At 40.2% G+C, this 19233-nt stretch overlaps 3 protein-coding genes across 4 annotated transcripts; 1 reads left to right on the top strand and 2 right to left on the bottom strand.

Moving 5' to 3' along the window:
- Positions 1–865: 865 nt before the first annotated feature.
- On the bottom strand, positions 866–5422 carry LOC116064256 (solute carrier family 25 member 51-like). The gene is made up of 2 exons (XM_031319323.2): positions 5181–5422; positions 866–2977 (listed from the first exon to the last, which is right to left on the bottom strand). The coding sequence occupies exon 2, from the start codon at positions 2902–2904 to the stop codon at positions 1969–1971; it is 936 nt and encodes a 311-aa protein (XP_031175183.1). The 5' UTR covers positions 2905–2977; positions 5181–5422; the 3' UTR covers positions 866–1968.
- A 158-nt stretch (positions 5423–5580) lies between these two features.
- Positions 5581–14066, top strand: ints10 (integrator complex subunit 10). Of its 2 annotated transcripts, XM_031319319.2 has the most exons (18): positions 5581–6099; positions 6250–6317; positions 6676–6779; positions 6880–7019; positions 7116–7197; positions 7288–7428; positions 7600–7774; positions 8670–8839; positions 8960–9099; positions 9265–9418; positions 9625–9707; positions 10210–10365; positions 11143–11251; positions 11614–11693; positions 11853–12015; positions 12528–12621; positions 12918–12986; positions 13462–14066. In XM_031319319.2, exons 1-18 carry the CDS (start codon positions 5971–5973, stop codon positions 13616–13618), a joined length of 2214 nt encoding a protein of 737 aa, XP_031175179.1. In that variant the 5' UTR covers positions 5581–5970; the 3' UTR covers positions 13619–14066. The 2 variants fall into 2 exon arrangements, with proteins under 2 accessions (XP_031175179.1, XP_031175181.1); XM_031319321.2 differs by lacking the exon at positions 12918–12986 and having other exon boundaries at positions 5583–6099.
- On the bottom strand, positions 13835–19228 carry tlr1 (toll-like receptor 1). Its single transcript, XM_031319317.2, has 2 exons — positions 18842–19228; positions 13835–16839 (listed from the first exon to the last, which is right to left on the bottom strand). Exon 2 carries the CDS (start codon positions 16830–16832, stop codon positions 14424–14426), a length of 2409 nt encoding a protein of 802 aa, XP_031175177.1. The 5' UTR covers positions 16833–16839; positions 18842–19228; the 3' UTR covers positions 13835–14423.
- Between the last annotated feature and the right edge of the window lie 5 nt (positions 19229–19233).

Here is a 19233-nt window from a genome sequence, read left to right as displayed (position 1 = left end):
ATATCAGGTGTTAAACTACACAGTGTACTTGAGTGTTAGACCATCCTTCAGTGTAAGCCAGTGTTAAGTCTGTTCAGCTTGACTACAATACATCATTGTAATGGTGATGCTGCTTGCGTGATTGATTATAAAGAAGGGATTACGGTGCATAAAGTATTAGTCACAGGGAGGACTGGCACTGCAGTTATAGGGCACAAAGAAGCCATTCTGCTTCATTATGTATGGGGGCCTCTATTACATAAGTAAAACAATTTGTCAGATTTTTTGTGTGAATGAAGTTTTTTTTTTTTTTTTTTTAAATGTATCCCCATAAACACCCACATAGCAGACATATACACTATCAACCTTTTTAATTGACTGATTTTAAACATTTAATTTCGTTATTAATTTGACATTTTCATAGTGACTCAGTGACTTCAGGAGAAGTGGTAATTAGAAACGGCATTATTTAATATGAGCAAGGGTGTCCCACTTTCAAAACCTAAAAGTCTTACTTTCAAAATGGAAACCCAGGAAAATCCCAAAAAGATGCTTAGGAAACAGCACGCTGTGGACAGTCCAAAATGTAAAGAATTGAAGAAATAGGCCAAATGATCCATTTACATGGCAGCTTGAGCTTTTTGTGCAACTGAACATTTTCCTCTGCCCCTGTCTTCTCTCAGCACATTACTGTTCAGTGTCCAGGCAGCATGCCTTTCCTCTTTGGGCTGTCATACCCAACGTGAGCTGCTGCGTGGTGACAGTATTTACTCAAGCCTGAAATCTGAGCCCATTATGTCAACAGATGTTACAGGACAGAATGAGAGCAAGCGTGAGAGAAGGAAATATATAAAAAGGAGGGAGTAGAGAAAGAGAGATACATGTATAAAACAAGTGATATTAAAATTTATAAAAAGGAAACAAACATTGAGGAGCACTTAGTTGTATAGTCAGAGTGAACAATAACCCAAAAATGAACAAATGCAGCAATGGTGCAGAGTCAAATGAATATCAAAGGTCTTTTTCTGAAACTGCAAAAGTTTTCTTAAAATTTATATTTTAAACAAAGGGCAAATTTTTTCTGTGGGATTATTTGTAGCAACTCTCCCTTCCAATGAATGATAAAAACAACAAAAGATCTCAGTGTCACTATGTTTAACTGACATGAATGGCCAAAACTTGAATAACACAAGCCAGTAGCACTTCATAAAACCAATACAAATAGTGCTTGACAAAACATTGTGTGTGAAAGGAAAACATGTTTAAGAATTAGCCTACGTGTGTCTGCTAGACAGTATTTCCAACAACATGTATATCCCTGATAGTCATCTCAGCAATGCCTTAAGTATCTGCCTTTTGATCTCATAAACATGAAGGCCAAATAAGATGAAGCATAAAGAGAAATAAAATGGCCAACACTCAATTTATTACACTCTCCTTGACAATAAATGTTGGGGAATTTCAATGGTCAAAAGTACAAAAGTGTTTCAGTTAAGTGGCAGAATTCAGCCTCACAGAATAACTCTTCAAACAAACACACAAAAAGATGGATGTTGTCTACAAAACACCACAGCACACAGCACATACGAAGAAACAGCTTATCCAGTCAAGTAAAGCGCTGTCAAGTAATGCTCCACAACATTTCTGTACAGAGAGCAAACAAGGGCATTTTAATTGGACCCTGGCACAAGTTTTGTATAAGCTAAAGCATGTGTCTTGTTTTTTTTTTTTTATATATATATTTTGACAACAATAAATAGTCATGGCATGTGGCAGGTGGCTTATTTCACTGTTGGCCCCTGTCAGAAGTGCAACTTCCCTGCTGTCTTTAAATCATGGAAACCCTAGTGTCCCAAAATAGTGCTGGCTTTACTTTACGATTTCCTTTCTTCTCAACAAACTGGTTCCATCACTCCATACAGGTTTTTCCCTTTTAAAATGCTTTCTCCTCCTCTCTAGATCTCTTTTTCGTCATCTCCATTCTCCCTCTTACATGAGCTTCAGCAGCAGCTCGTAGGTGGCATTGATGATCCCCCAGGAGAGGAGTGAACGGTGGTAGTTAAGGTGGGCCCCTCTGAAGAGCATGGCCAGACTGCCACCCCTTTCTCTCCACACTGTTAGCAGCACCTTCCTGCAAGGCTGGAAGTCTCCACCAACCTGAGACTGAGCCCGGGACTTGACCACATTTAACGGATAGAACATGATGCCAAGGGCTGCCCCCAACAAACCTCCACACACAAAATCATTCACCATGTGACCTGCCCGACTAGTGACTTCTGGGAGCTGCTCCTTAATGGGCCCGCGGAGCCCGAAGAAGAACACATTGCTAGGGCCATTACGGAGAAGTATGGGCACCAGGCCACGGTAGCATTCTCTGACACCATACTCAGTAAGAAGTGTCCGGAAGGTGTGGACTGTGTTGTTGAAGCGCCCGTGGTGACGATGGTCTTGTAGGAGAGTCTGCACACGCTCAAATGGCGTCAGGATGGCCTCTGCGGTTCCTGCCAATGCTGCAGCAAAGCTTCGGGTGACCAGGTCGGGCACACCGCTGCCACCAGCCTGGTCTAGTAAAACTCTAGAGAAGTCCTCGTACAGGCCAAACATGATGGCAACTGTAGTGCTCTTTTGGAGCAGCGGGGGCAGCAGGCCCCGGTAAAGATTCCTTAGCCCATCCCTCTGGAGCTGCCGCACCGCCTCAGTGGCCAACACACCGTGCAGCTGCTGGCGGAACAGCACCTTCTGGATGGGGAAAGTCACCAAGATGTTGGAAAAAGCTGCGATGGAGCCGCAGACATAGTGCTTCCCTTGAGTGCCCGCCGTGCCACTCAGAGCATCAGCAGGCAGCAGGGAGGGGCCTCCTATAGTCAGGGCAGCCTGAGGCTGAGGTGTCCGGGCTGACTCAGAGTCCATGGTGCTAACAGCCATGGAAGACTCAGTACTCCACAGCCTGTTCCTTCAGCATCACATCAACACTGCACTCTTTTGTAAAATATAAACCCTGTGAAAGAGAGAGGAAATATTAGTATGCCTATTATAAATGATGGCAAGAACAAATGGGATTCCATTGGGGCCCAATCAAGACAACGTAGCAATGGTTGACATTTTTTAATTAACAAATTTTTGGCAAACATTCAATTTACTGAAAAATAACTATGAAAAGAGTATATATATATACACAATAATACAACCAAAACAATACAATCAAAATACATACAATGTATTTATTCATATTTAATAAATATCAAATATACATAAAACTGCAATCTATAAAACATTAATATAGCAATATTTCTTTTGCATATGTGCCAACATGTGTACTGATGCAATTTATTTGTCGAAATAATATCTATAATAATAGATATATTGGTTGGGGTTCAGAGTATATGGCCCATGATGGCTTAAACAGGTTGAACTGTTTAACCCTCAGCCTGCAGACTTCAACTTGTACAACCAGGCTACCAGCTAGCCACTGATAAGAGTTAATATACACAACTTAACCAACTGATAAACGTCAGCTTAGTCCTGGGGCAGGAGAGCACAGCTATGAGTGGTAGAAAACACTAGGTATGTTCCTTTAATGTACATTACAAAGCACCATATATGAACCTTTATTATAAAACGTTTAATGTAGTTTTTTCTTTTTCCTTTAAATTATTGAAGATACTAGTGCCACGCCCTACCACATACTATAGCAACAATAAATCTGCCAAATATAGAACATAGAGGAGATAGTGGAGGCAAAGGTTTGAGGTCATTAGAGGTCACAGCACGTAAACCAAAATATCACTCCAGAAATCCTGACAGAGTTTCAGGACAGTATGAGAAACCACGCTGCCACATGGCTACTGACCTCTGAGAGAAGCCTGTTATGTAATTTAAAAGTCCCCAGGTTAAAAGTACAGCACATTTGTTCAAGCATTGCAGTTTTTAGGTGTTATTTTAGTTCCATGTTGTGAGACTTTACACAATTAACTCCACAACATTTTAGAGGAAATTACTTAACTAAACTGCATTTACCTGACAGCTGAAGTTACTTTGCAGAATACGTTTTTCTATTTCATAACCTATAATAGATTACATATTATTAGGTAAAGTATATATTATATAATTTAAACAGGCAACGTGTTAACATTCGGAGTGAATTACTTATTTAAGTACACTTGACTGCAGACAGTTCTGTACTATCATTTTGCTGAATACAACCACATTATGATATTAAAACTGTAACTAAATAACTGGATTGGAGCAGAGACAGTCTCTCTGACTCTTTACCCCCCACCCACAGTCACCACACGTCACATTAACGCACATCCTGGACTAAGCAGTGTACACATTATACAAACTTTTGCACATCTCCTGATCAATATTTTTGCACACCTTGCACTAAACCGTACAGCCTTACTCCCCCCCCCCCCCCTTTCTTAAACAATTATACTGTACATTTTTGTTATGTTGTTAGTGTCTTTTCACATACTTTTTATTGTGATATTTCTATTCTGTCTATTGATAGTAGCAGTAATTTGCCTTATTGTATATTCCCTTTTTATTATGTTTATTGTATGCACCAAATACACTAAGGCAAATTCCTTGCAAGTGAAAACTGTCTTTGGTAATAAATACATTATGGTTCGGATTCAGAGGACAGCAATTCTAGTACGCAACCGGAAAATGTTCCATATGTCCCGCGAACACGCCCTCTGTGTCATGGTTTAATGTCTCCTGTGAACTAGCTCCTCGTTGTCACAGCACGATCTCTGTCATTGGGCTGATACAGACAAAAAGGGTTTATGTCACTCAACGGTCCCATTACAACTAGGACACGAAGCAATGTTAGTTACTGTATGAATAGCTAGCTAAAAAACAAAAACAAATCATCGACGGGCTAGCATGCTTTGCTCAATACCAGACAACCAACTGCTAGGCTGCTTAACCAACTTAGCCAGCTCAACAGTGCTGGTGACTGGGCCTCCTCGGCTGTGTTAGTAAAAGACAATCAGATTTATTTAAGATAGGACACGAGAACAGGGTCATGTATGTTACAGGAAAACACATGTCAGCCTAGCATTCTAAGTGCCTAGCACAATAAGAGTCAACACGGACAAGCGTTGAGTGGTTAGTTGGAGACTTGACAGCAACGTCAAGAAGCTAAAGAGCGTACAGTTTTGGTTAAGCAACCGCCGGGCTCATATATCAGTCTTTACCTGCCGTTTACGCCAGACGTTGTCCTAATCCTGGACAGGTAGAGTGCAGTTTTCTGCAGGGTAACTGGGCCAGCGGCCACAACAAACGGTAGGTCGTGTTTGGTCGGTCGCAGCCCCAACAGCAGCAGGTGACCGCAGCAATGCAACTTTAGCGCCTGCGCACTACTGCAGATCTGGCTTCAGAAGGCCTCTATCACAATATACTACATCCATGCTCTTTCATCTTTGCACTCTTAGTTTTGCAAATAGTTGGGAAAGGATCCCAGATTATTTCGACGTACAGCATATGTTGAGTAAAAAATAAAAAGCTATGACGAACTATTTTCCGGGTTGTTTTGTTCGTCGTAAAGCAGGATGTAGCTGCGACATTTTTACGACTATGCTGTGACGTCATAATTTTAACATTTGAGATGAATGTGTCGGTAAATAAAGGTTTAGCTTTTACTGGTAACGTCATTCTCAAAACGGCTTTTAGTTGCTCTTCTTTTTCTCTGATATCCATGGTTGTTAAATATATATGATATAATTGGCATGGTGTGGTAATTGTAGCAAAGATGCCAGTTAATAATCAGCTAACGTTAGCTATGTATTGCTAGCTGTATTCTTACTTCTTACATGTCGCTCAGAGCAGCTCTCTTTAGCCCTTAACGCTAACGTTAGCTAACTGTCACAGCTTGCACTTGAAATTTTATCTCCCGAGACGTGTGCGTATAAGATAACCGTATGCATTAATCTACCGCGTGTGGGTTCAGTTTGTCGCCTTTGGTACTGAAAGCTAGATTCATGTACAATGTCAGCGCAAAAAGACTGCGATTTTCTGGTGAAGAGAGCCCGGGAGCTGGTCTCTGATGATCCCTGTGCGGCCAAAGCCTGGCTCATAACTGCCAGAACCCTTTATCCTGCAGATTTCAACATACAGGTAACATACGCATTCATCTTAGCTGCATATGGTCAAACCACCAGAGTGTAATGCATTTCTCTCTCTTTGTCAAGCATTATCGTGTGTTTGAAATGTGTGGATCCTCAGTTATGAGTCCATTGTTAAAATTTGGTTGACGTGTTTTCACAGTATGAAATGTACATCATTGAACGCAATGCAGAGAGGACAGCCTCGGCAGGGAGACTGCTGTATGACATGTGAGTTACAATGTACTATCTCTTAGGGGTGTGAATCACCATGATAGGCCCCACAATAAGATATTATCATGATCCTTATGTCATGATTCGATATTATTGCGATATTCTGTGATATATTGCAATTTATTACCTTTTTTTTTCCAACTTCAAATTATGTCCCCAAAGGAAGACTTTGTCAACATCTTTTCTTAAAAAAAAATACATTAATACTTGGCGTCCGTGTATACAGTATTGCTACGGAAAATATTGTGATTCTGTGCTGTATCGACCCTTACTATCTCTGTTGTCTTATTGTTACTGTCAAGTGCCCTTTGCTGAGTCTGAGCTAACATTTGCAAACGATTTGTCTATTCTTTAGGTTTATAAACTTTCCAGATCAGCCCATTGTTTGGCGAGAGATCAATGTCATCACAGCTGCACTGCGCAGTGACTCTCAGGACAAACATGCACAGTTTCTACGAGGTGAGAGGAGTTAAACACACTGTCAGAAGTGGGACGATGAAGTGTGGGTAGTGCAGTGTTGGTTTTGGAAATCTAAAGAGTGTGTGTTTGTCTCCCCCAGGGCTTTTTGAGACACTGCCTGGCCGTGTGCAGTGTGAGATGCTACTGAAAGCCACGGAGCAGTGTTTCAACACTTTGGAGAAGGCAGAGATGCTGCTCCTTCTTCTTAAGCGCTTTCCAGAGTCTGTAGTCCAACACGGGGTATGTAATAATTACATAACACTTGTGTTTAGACATTTGAATCCTAGACTAAACAGCACTAAAACAGTCTCTAGTGATATTCTGCTGTATGTTTAGGTCAATCTAGGAGAAACATTGTTGGACGCGGAGGTATCAGAGAATGTGGAGACGCCTGTCAACTGCTTCAGAAAACTTTTTGGTTAGTAAAACACTCAAAACCTAAATTTTCATTCAAAAACAAACTTGCTAGAGGCTTGACTTTAACACTAATTCCTTCTGATTATTACAGTGTGTGATGTCCTTCCTTTGGTCATAAACAACATGGATATGCGCCTGCCGGCCAGCCTGATGCAGAAGTACATGCTGAAAGCAGCTGAATTCTACATTGGCTATGTTACCCGTGGACCCTCACCTGACGTACAGATACAGGGTAAAGCTGCTGCACTGTGTTGATGTAGCTCTTCACCTTTTTCTTAGTGCTAACCCAGTGTGATCACGTTCCTCAATATGTAGTATCGTCTATCTCCATATTTTCTCATATATTTAACTAATTCACTGCCTGCCTGACATTTTTGTCTCTTGCTCTCGTTTTTTGATTTAGGCTCTCAAGAAGGTGGGTCTCTGAAGTCAACCACTGTGTCCCGTGGCTCCCAGCGTTATGTGATTGACGGCCTGTCGGAAAAGTCGTCAGTGGTAGCAGAACCTTGGGAGAGGCTGTTGGATATCCTCGCTGTGGTTGGAGCCCGCTGCGAGTGGCAGGGAGACAAGGGGCAGAGGTAGTCTATCTGTCTGCCTATCAATCAGCCAGTACTGTGTTTTATGGTTGTTGTGTATTTAGGTGACTCTTGTAATATACAATCATTTATTAGGTACACATAGCTCAAATTATGCAGTCTAGTACAACAGCCCTGCAAGGTCATAATGTTCAGTTTTTGTTGAAAGTGTTTTTGAGGTGTTGATTTAACTTAATGGTCATTTTGGAGGCTGTCGTTTTGAGGTTCTGTTGTATTGTACTTTGTTATACTGAGAGGTGTTTCTGATCAAAAGTCTACCATCATTAGTCTGGATGAACGGAAGTATTTCCAGGATTAAGCCTGACATCACGACGAGATGTCAGGCTTTGCCCCTCACCTCTCGCTCTCTGTGTGTTGCCGTTCTCAAAATCCTTTCACTACGGAAAACAACAACAACTAACTTTGAGCTAGCAGACCTTGCTTTCATATAATAGATAAGAGACCCTCACTGAATTCCAAATAGATCATGATGTAGTTGCAAGGCAGCGCATGTTTATAGTGCAATACATACAAAACTGTAGATAGATATAAATAGTAGTGTAGGAATATTCAAGCAAATTTGCTAGTACTATGTGTATATTTCATTATATTACATACAGGTCAGCTATAGAACTACAATATAAATATACATTTTTATTATAATTAAAAGAAACAAGTAAATGGAACAATTTGATGTCACAAAAATATGTGCAGATGACGGTTCCATCATGTTAAAAAGTCTGTAAAAGTTAGTGGGCTTAGGAAAGATTGTTTAGATCACTTATATTCCTTGCAGTATATGCATATATACACATGATTTTACAAGTTGTTTTTTTGTGTGTGTGTGTGTGTGTGTGTGTGTGTGTGTGTGTGTGTGTGTGTGTGCCTTATGCTCTAGGAGTTATGTGGACATGCTCCAGAGAGTGAAGGAGCTGTGTCGCTACCTGCCTGGTCTGGAAGGAGACACAAGGTCCCGCTGCTGCAGTCAAGTGGTCATCTGTGCTGCGCTCGTCCTCTTCCGCAGCGCCTTCCTCTATGTCTCAGCTGTGCAGCCTGCACTGTTCCAGGGTCAGCCTCTATCTTTGTTTGTTCATTTCACTCTAGTTCTTCAGGATATGCATCTCAATGTATGCATCTCAATTTTTAATGAAAGGTTAAAAGATCAAATAATGGGTTTATGTTTGGCAGGTGTGAATACGTTGAGTTCAGGGCCGTGGATCCTTGTAGAGGATTTGAGCTCGGTGTATAATGATGTGGAGGGGGAAAGAGGAGCAGTAAAACATGCACATAAGAAACGCAAACTGGCAGATGGGAGAGAGAAGACGATGGTGAGGACTGACCAGATATCATTCATGTTTCTAGCCAACAAAGACTGTGCAAGGTTGTTATGTATGTGTTCTTAAATAGGTTTTAGTATGTGAGTATAGTGTGTTTCCGTTGTATCTGCTTTGTTTTCTTACTCTGTGTGTGCGTGTGTGTGTGTGTCAATGTAGAGCTCAGATGATGAGGAGGGGTTGGGAAAAGGTCGCGGTCGACACATTTTGGTAAACAAGACTGAGATGCCCAGCTGGTCAGAGACTCTAGAGAGCTTCCGCACAGCGAGGGAAAGCTGGGACCTTCTTCACTCCCATGACGGCCTTGAAACTGGTAAACACCGTTTCTGTTCATGTGTTGTTTGTTTTAGCCATCCAGACAGGCTCCAGTCACTCCAACACAATATCATAAATTGGGAACCACAACAGCTGCAGATGTTACTCTCATGGCTTATAAAAATGTCTCTATACAACTGTCTTTAATTCTCTTTGAGCAGGGATGAAGGCAAAACGTTTTAATCATTTGTAACATTTCAACAGAGTTCAAGAAGATCTGTGCCTCTTGGAAAACAGACAACTGGCTATGGTTCAGAATATTTCTCAGCGACATGATCATATACCAGGCAAGAAACGGTTATAATGAATTATCATGTTTTCGTTGTTTGTGACACGACACCTGCTGCATTTTTTGTATATGTCATTTGTATTTTTTCTAAATTATTTTGTTGAATACGTTTGTTCTGGACTAAAATACATTTTATAGATCCCTGTGTGGAAACGTATCAATTGTAGGAGGAGCAAAGAACAGGATATAGCAATACATATATCTTAATTTATACAATATTTAAAGAATGGGGCATTAGAGGTTATGAAACATGGCACAAGTTGATGACAACAAATTGATTAAACAGAGAGAAATTGAATGGAATTAATCCAATATATACTTTTTCTAATTAGAAGATAGAGATTTATGAATGTTAAAATAAATATTCCATGTGCCTCCATGAGTTGTCTGTGACTATATGCTGTGTGTGTGTGTGTGTGTGTGTGTGTGTGTGTGTGTGTGTGTGTGTGTGTGTGTGTGTCTGTGTGTGTCTGTGTGTGTGTGTGTGTCTGTGTCTTCAGGGACAGTACCGTAAATCCCTCTCCAGCCTGCACCAGATGGCTGCAGTGCAGCAGCCTCAGCCTGGGCAGCAGAGCCCCTCAGGTCAGGGCAGTCTGGAGCACCACAGGGCTCTCATACAGCAGGCGTCCTGCCACTACGCACTAGGAGAGTACAGGGTAAACACACACACACACACACACACACACACACTCCACTCTTATATAAGGTTGCGTATACAAACACAGGTTGCATGTCTTCATTCTTCCATCCCCCATTTTTTCCATATTCTGAATGCATTCTCGGCTCAAATACATTTTGTATTGAAATTGATGTACATTCTCTGTTATTTAATGCCACTCCTGTGTGTATATATATGTAGCTCTAATCTTGTTATACTGATGTCTATATCACACTATTATATACATAGAAGGTTGTTTTCTCTTCAACATATTTTAACATCTGTTGAAGTTAGAGCTATTATACAAAAACATAATGCTATGTGGGTCATGCTCCAAAAATAATTCTACAACACCAACTGGCCTGCAGGTGGTGTTCAGATTCCAGAGATTATGTTCACACATACATATATTCTTCCCAATTTAACCATTCTGACTAACGGATAATGTGATTACTTTGCTCCAAAGTTTCTATATTTATCAAACATTTTGAACATGCATAGCTTTATTATGTAGCGTTATTTGACATGCATACCTAAATTATCTAGTAACTTTCCCAGAAGTATATCATGTATATGGTCACCAATCATTTTCAGAAAAGGTTTTGGCCTGGTAAAAAAAAGATATCCATAACACACAGACAACGTGTGCTGACAACGTGATTTAGAGTACAAATGACCAAATAAAAGCAGACAATTTATTTCAATGGAATTTTGTGTTCTAACCCTGTCTTGGTTAGACATGTGATGCATGTATTGTACTATATGTGTTAATCAGATGGCCTGTGAGAAGCTGCTTGATGTCGTCGGTGGGCTGGTGCCCCCGAGCCAAGAACCAACAAAGAGCCCAGAGGATCACGGCAGAGTCAAGAACAAAACGAGGAAAAGTAAACAGTCAATCTCCCTGCTTTTGTAAATCAACGTTAAGTTACTGATTCTGACCTATGAACAGCTTTTTAATTCATTTAAAATTAAAATACACCTTTTTGTATTGAGCAAAAATGTCCCACAAATGGTGTTGAGTGTGTCTGTATGTTGACAGATTGTTGTAACCTGCAACTCAGTATCAGTACTAACCACAAGTTACCTTTGCTGCTATTTACGCATTAATGAGGAAGAACTAACTGAAACTACTGTTGTCCCTTGAAACAGAAATCACGTGAATTGCACCATTTATCATGTGGCAGAGAAATCTATAACTGTGATTACATCAGAACGTTATGCAATGACTCATTTTTGTCATATCTAGGTAATGACCTGAGATTGCTTCCCTGCACCAGCAAAGCTGTGTTACCTTTCTGTCTCCAGCTGATGTTAGCCTGCTTCAAGGTACTTCAGCTAGTGAAACTTTCCCATGTAAATGCATGAAATGTAGAGGTTGGAGTCTTAGATGTTTACAGCTGGACTGTAACTATTTCAGTACTATTTAGATATTAAACCTAGTCTAAACCACTTTCTCTTTTTTTTCTCCCCATTTTGTCCAATCAGCTCCGTGCCTTCACAGACAGCCGCGACGACCTGTCGCTCGGCCATGTGGTGGTGCTCCTGCAGCATGACTGGCCACAGGGCGAGATGCTGTTTTTAAAGACGGTGGAAAAGATCTGTCAGCAAGGCAGTTTCCAGTATGAGAATTTCTTCAACTATGTCACCAGTATCCTTTTTTGTAACTACTCACACAAGCTAGGGCTGCACAATTAATTGCAATTTTATCGAAATCGCAATATGGACTAGTGCAATATCCAAATCGCAGGGGGGGGGCGCAATATTTGTTCTAAAATAAAGTATTGTGGTGCTGCAGAAACGTCCCGGCCTACAGATCCTATCCTACAGACTACAGAAAACATCTTTGTTTGGTACAGATCCTCGCAAAAATCACACTATAATTATTATTATTATTATTATTTTTTTTTTTCAATGGAAATGAGAATAATGATACAAAAATGATCATTCCCTCCAATATCGTGAATCATATCGCAATCACAGTATCAGTCAAAATCATCGCAATTAGATATTTTCCTCATATCGTGCAGCCCTAACACAACCGTAATAGAGCCTCCACGAATGGATTGGTAAATAATATATATAGACCAATTACTTCGTGGTTACTTTGTCTGTTTTCTTGTGTTGGATGTTAAATTTCCATAAGCTCATGATTTTTGTCAGACATTGACATGCTGGAGGAGTTTGCATACCTGCGTACTCCAGAAGGGGGGAGGATTCAACTAGAGCTGCTGCCCAATCAGGGAATGCTGATCAAGTAAGCACCTCCCATTCAGAAACGTTTCAGTTTGCATCGTGACTCTGCGCACTCCCGTTCTGTTGCTGTTTTAAAGAGGACACTAAGAGTGATGTTGATTGCTGATCTAAGTAGACGTGGCCTGTGGGGGAAAATGTACTCTGAACTGAAAATGCTGTTAACGGAGCAAGCATTAGAAAGAGAAGGGGTTTATGGTTTAAATAAAGCTTCCATCATACTCCTTCATTCATTGCTGTAGAAGTTAAGACACTTGAATGCACCCTCACTGAGAGTTGTTGAATGTTGCTGTCCCTTAGGAACCCCAGTCCCGTCCTGGGGGTGGAGTTAAATACCCTTCTGCTCCAAGGGGTGCAGACGATGGACAGGTACCCCAGGCCCCTCCCCCAAACCAGTCACCCTTCCTTCATTCCCAACTTCAAGGCTTGTCATTCCCCCTGTTTTAATTTGGGCCTGTCATTTTACATCAAGAGTTAGTTTGATTTCCTGTCTATGTTTGTTTATTTGAGCCATTGCTCGTCTTTCTGTGGTCATCGCTGTTGTTATTGTTGTTGTTTAAGGATGATGTTGGTCTTTTTGTGCAGTCAATTTTTTTTGTTGCCTTTTCATAACACTTGGACTCATTTCATTTGTGAACATGTTTTCTGTGTTTTTATTTATGACGATGAAACTTTAGTTGTGCAATGTTGACTGGCTGATTTATGTATGTAAGGAAAAAGTAACACGCTGTTTCCATGATTTTGTCTTTACTGCATAGATCTCTGTCTCAAATCATCTCATAATAATACCTCTCTGGCCATATGTAGGTTTGTGTTCATTTTTGTTATCCTTGTATTTTTTCAGACACCACACAGTGACTCGTGGAATCACCAAAGGAGTGAAGGAAGATTTCCGTCTGGCCATGGAGAGGCAGGTGTCGCGTTGTGGAGAGAACCTGTACAGTGTGCTTCACCGTTTCTGCATTAATGAGAAAATCATCATCATCCAGTCTCTTCCTTGACACATGGCCTGTGACTTTTGAACCTTTTCATAGTTGATATGCCAGGCACAGTTCTAATGCAGCTGGACTGACTTCATGACTCCAACACAGGACACACGTCTAGCTCTCTCATCTTTATCATCCATCTCTGAACTCTTCCGAAAAGAATACCTCTCCTTGTCTCAAAAGTGGATCTCTCTTTTTAGAGAGTTGGAGAGAATACTGTTTTTCTAAATGTACAGCGCTCATGCAGTTTTCATAGTATGTGTGTAGTTTTCTTCTCAACATGTGCCCAACCACATTTGAAGTGGTTTAATCATATTGTGACATTTTGTGGGAGCCAATATATTGACAAAAGAATTAAGTGCATTTTGATATTCCTGGGTAAGGTTTATTTTTTTGTTACAAACTTGAAGTGTTAGTTTATATACGTTGTTTCAATTAAATGCCCTCTAAAAGGTTTAAAGAAGTTGCCATATGATTCATATCTTACAAGCTTACAATAAGTCAGTTCATAGTACAATATTGAAAATTAGCTCAAGAAAGTATGCTCATGTGCCCCCCCCCCCCCCCTTGTAGATACAAATATTTTTAAAGTCCCCCCTCATGCTTTGCTAGCAGTGCAGCTGAACCATGCATCATTTATTTACATTTAGCCGTGGGGCACTCCCCCCAGTTTGGGAACCACTGTGTTTAAGAAAGAATACCAACGAATGTGTACACTTTTTCGCACTAGATCAAAGTTTTTACTCCTAATGTTCCGTCTTTCAAACCCTCACTTCTGTTCCATTCACACTTTCTCTTCCTACTTTCTTTTCCTCCACAGTCACTCCTCTAGTTCTATCACTGGTGCATTTGGCAGGTCTGCCTGTAGGGCAGCTCTGAGATTAGCCCAGAACAGCCTGTGCTTGGCCCTGTCCTGAGGCCACTCCAAGTATGTGTGCCTGCCCATCATGGACTTCAGCTGGTAGTACTTGGATGGGATCAGGTATTGAGGCAGAGGCTCGAGCAGTACCAGCACAACGCTATCCGAGCCCCAAGCAAGGCGTTGGTGGCTGGCGAAGTACAGTTCATAATGGCACCACTCGCTCTTGACGAAGTGAGCAGAGAGAACAAACACGGAGCGTCGGCTTTTCTCCACACAGTCGATGATGTTCTCAATAATTGTCTTTCCCGCCACAAAGTTTTTCTCATGATGACAGATTCGGAGCCCTCCTGCGTAGCCTTCAAGGTTGGGGAGGAGATCATTTTTCACCCAGTCTGCGTCATGCTGGCTGTAAGACACAAAAGCATGAAACTCAACCCCAACCAGATCTTCAGGTCGAACATGACGCATTCTAGCGCGGTGTTTGGCTCTGGTCCACTGCCAGATCATGCTCATATACCAGGGAACATCCAAACGATGGCACAGGGTCACAACTGCGATAATCATTACCACTGCTGGGCACAAGATGACGGCAGCTAGCAGGAAGACATTACAGGAGACCTCTGGGATTGAGATGTCTTTCAAGGTGGTGTCTCTAACGTCCTCTGGGTAGGTGCAGTAATAGTCCAATGGCCAACTTAACAATTTAATTTCTGCGTGGCTTTTCTTCTTTTCAGACTTGATGCCAAGACTTATGAAACTGCTCAGAGCACAGGTGCAGGTGAAGGGGTTGTAACTGACGTCCAGGGTTTTTAGTTTGTGGCAGCTTTCCAGCTTGTTCACAGATGGTGCGTGGAGGGAATTTGACTTGAGTAGGAGCTCAGTCAGTATGGGGAAACCGTTACATACTGGCAGGTCCCGTAGTCTGTTAGCATTTAGATTCAGAGATGAAAGGTTCTCCAGTTTAAAGATGGATGATGGTATCACAGAAACCTGGTTGTTCTGGAGGTCCAATGTTTCTGTTCCTTTTGGTAGACATTTAAAAATGGAGTCCGTCAGACCATTAGAAGACAGAGTCATGTTGGTGATGTTTGGTGGCCAGACGCATTCTCCCACACCATCATAAACCAGGGAGTTGAGGCTGAGGTCCAGATGTTGCAAGGACTTCATGTGTTGCACACGTTTGCTCAGCATCAGAAGTTTCTTAAGATTGTTGCCAACCAGAGTCAATTTTCTCACATTCTTCAGATTCTCACATTCAACAGTTTGTTGACCCTCCACTCTGGAGAAGATGGAGTCAGATAGAGCACAATAGGAGAAGTCCAGCAGGACGATAGGACTCTGTGACTTTGGGCATGTCATGTGTATGATTGAAGTCTCAATGATTGCTACACTCTTCACCGGCATGTTGATAAAAAAGTTGTATACAGCCTCCTGTGAAAAAAGGAAAGACTTCACCACTGCCCGTCTGGCTTCAAATGACTTCATTTCAGATGTCTTGGTCACTTTAGTGTCTATATAAGGCAAATTGTAGATGGCCACATCAGAGGCCTTCAGATGGGTGATTGATGTAAGCAGAACCACATTTACATAGTGAGTCAAGTCTTTCCAGTTGATTGATATGTTGGTGAGATAAAGATGAGATGTGAGGATTTCTACTCTCTTGGTCAACTGCTCGCTCAGGGCGTTGTAGCCACCGGTCAAATCCATCAACTCCACTTCATCAAAAAGTGACAGAGCATCATCAACCACATAATGGTCCATTATTTGATCACTAGTGGAGGCTATCTGAAGCCTTTGAGCATGAACATCCTTCAGACTGCCTGCTGTATAACTCACCTCATTCTCCAGGGAAAGGGTCAGTGTACGCAGTTTCACTTCAGCAATATTCTTGAAATCACCCGCACTGATGTTTTGCGCTCCAAGTGCTAATCTCTCCAGTTTTACCAGGGAACTGAACTCCCTCCCCAGTGTCATGGTGAGAAACCTGTTACAGGCCAAATTTAGCACCAGAAGGTTCTCTGTGTGGAGCAGGTACCGCTGAGCCGACAGGTTCCTCAGTCTGTTGTGTGACAGGTCTAGATCCTCTAGGAGTGGCGTGTCGAGGAACGTCCCTGCGTCGATGTCATCCAAACTATTCCACGAAATGTTGAGGAACCTCAGGAGGGAGGTGTTTTTGAAGTCTCCTTGGTGAAGTGTCTGTATGTGGTTGCATGAAAGGTCTACAGACTCAGCCGTCTGTGGCAGGTCTCTCGGGACAAAGGAGAGGTTTTTGGATGAGCGATCTACGATGCTGTCAGGGGATGAACCACTCAACTTGAATCCCATCAACATGGCTGCCACCCAGAGGGCAGCGGTCACAGGCCTCATTGTTTGCCTGGATAAAAGTAAGGAAATAAAAATCTATGTTAGTTTTGATAGATACACTGACTTGCCAGTTTATTAGGTACACCTGGCTAGAACTAATGCAGTCTAGTAAAACCGTCCTGCAATAAATCTTATGAAGGGTCTAGTTTGTGGTGCTGTTGAACTGTATTGCATTACACAGGGAGATGTTTCTGTTATTTAGCCTTCCCTCATAGATATAAATGGGGTGGACAAAATAATTGGAACAAATAGTAATGGACAAAATAGTCGGTGTAAACCTCTCTAAAGCAGTTTCAACAATACCGAACGTTGGAACCTTCCTAAAGATGTGACTTGATTGTTTGTTTTTCCCTTATTTGACCTGCAGTGTGCTCTACTTGGTCATAACAGGTAGACTTTATAATAACCATAATTAATAAATGGTAAATTGATAGTTAAATAAACGTTGGTTGATAGTTATTTTACTGTTAACAAACAATGAAATGGTGATTGATTATGTTAACTAATTATCAGTAATGATGATATTTTTAGTTATTTTAACTAGGGCTGTGCAATTAATCAGATTTTTAATCGTGATTACGATTTCAGCTCCTAACGGTCATAAAAACAGAGAAATCGAGAAAAACCAATTGTTTTGCATATTACGTTTTGCAAGTAAATTCCTATTTTGTCTTGTGTTCTGAAAACAGTTCAAATAGGAAAAGTATTAGGGGAGTTTCACTTTTTAAGGTGTTTCACTGTTGATTGGTTAAACTGTTTACTGTTTTTTTTAAGTTCAATAAATGCAACATCTTTCCAAAAGTCGATGAGTAATCGTTTTAAATAATCGTGATTTCAATATTGACCAAAATAATCGTGACTATGGTTTTTTCCATAATCGAGCAGCCCTAATTTTAACATTAGTTTAGTGCAATATAAAATATTTAGTTTATACACTTATATGTATAAACTATCATCTGTACATCTGTGTTTATATACTGTCTGTTTATAGAAGGATGTTTATTGTGTAAATATGTTTGATTTATTACTATTATTATTATAACTTATTAATAATTATATTATTTTCTATTTCTTATACTTAATGTATATTTTTTCGCCTATGTCCACTTAATGTGTATTTGTTTGTGTTATTCTGATGTGTGTACATTTTTTCTTTTGAGCTGCTGTAGCAAAGGAATTTCCCCAGTGAAGTCTATCCTATCCTATATAGATAGTTAATAATTTGTCAATGGTTAATCATTGTTTTGTAGACATCTATAAAAATGATTTGAATGATATAAAGTTGCAACAAATGCCTATAATTTGTGAATGATTAATAAGTGATTTATAACGCATCGATTAACATTCATTTGGCCCCATTTAATATTTTTTGGAGATCTACATAAAAGATGATTATGTGATTATTTGTGCACTGATAATAGCTATCTAAATAATGTTTGTAAAGTATTTATTAACCATTAACAACATAATATAATCAACAGTTGCAACATTATAATAGCCATCCAAATAATGTGTATTGACAGTTTACAAACAATTTCTTAAAGGTTTATGAATAATCATTAACAAATACTCAATATAATATATAAAATGGAATGCGTGCAAAAATAAACTGTTAAAACAACATAAATTATACATATGTTTGACAAATAATTACCTTTGATCAGTCATGTGTTAAGCATAATTTATCAAATTTAAATACAGATAGCAATTTCTTGAAATTCATAGTCAGATTTGAAATACTGAATTTAACAAATTCATTTGTGTTAAATGCATGGTTTAAATTATTATCTTTCTGAACTTGTGTTTTGTGCTATTTGTTATATTATATTATTATATATTATATATTATTATTTATTGTGTATGTTGACTTGTGTGATCTAATTATTCTGCTATTTTGACTACAGTCTCAATCTAAACAGGCCACGGTTGTAAAATACATTTTTAAATAAAGTTAAGCCTAAAAACAACAAAATCCATCCGCTATACAGTAGTATACAAAGGAGTGCACTAACCTGTATGAAGGACCGATGGATTTTTCAGCAGAAGCACCGCAGCTTAATATGTTGTTGATTTGTCAAGTTTTTGATTGACTGATATGTTGCAGTCCATCATCATTTGAATACTTTCCCAGTAGACAGTCTCAATAAACAGCCGGAGGTATCTGTGCTCAGTCTTTAAGTCTACAAAAATATCTCTAACAAAAAAATGCACCAACAATCAAAAACAGTTTGGATCAAATGACAGTCATCAGCTTTGTAGACAGTTAAATGCTTCTGTTCTTCTTATTTGTTTTTCCGACACAACCTTTGCTGCTATTACAATAAATAACAGCACTAAGAGGACACAGAAATGAAAGCAGCTGTCAAACCAAGCATGTTCTTTTCTGTCATTTACATCCTCTTTT

Source organism: Sander lucioperca, chromosome 1, assembly GCF_008315115.2.
Source record: "Sander lucioperca isolate FBNREF2018 chromosome 1, SLUC_FBN_1.2, whole genome shotgun sequence".
Taxonomy (NCBI): domain Eukaryota; kingdom Metazoa; phylum Chordata; class Actinopteri; order Perciformes; family Percidae; genus Sander; species Sander lucioperca.
This window is presented reverse-complemented; position numbering and strand designations above follow the sequence as displayed.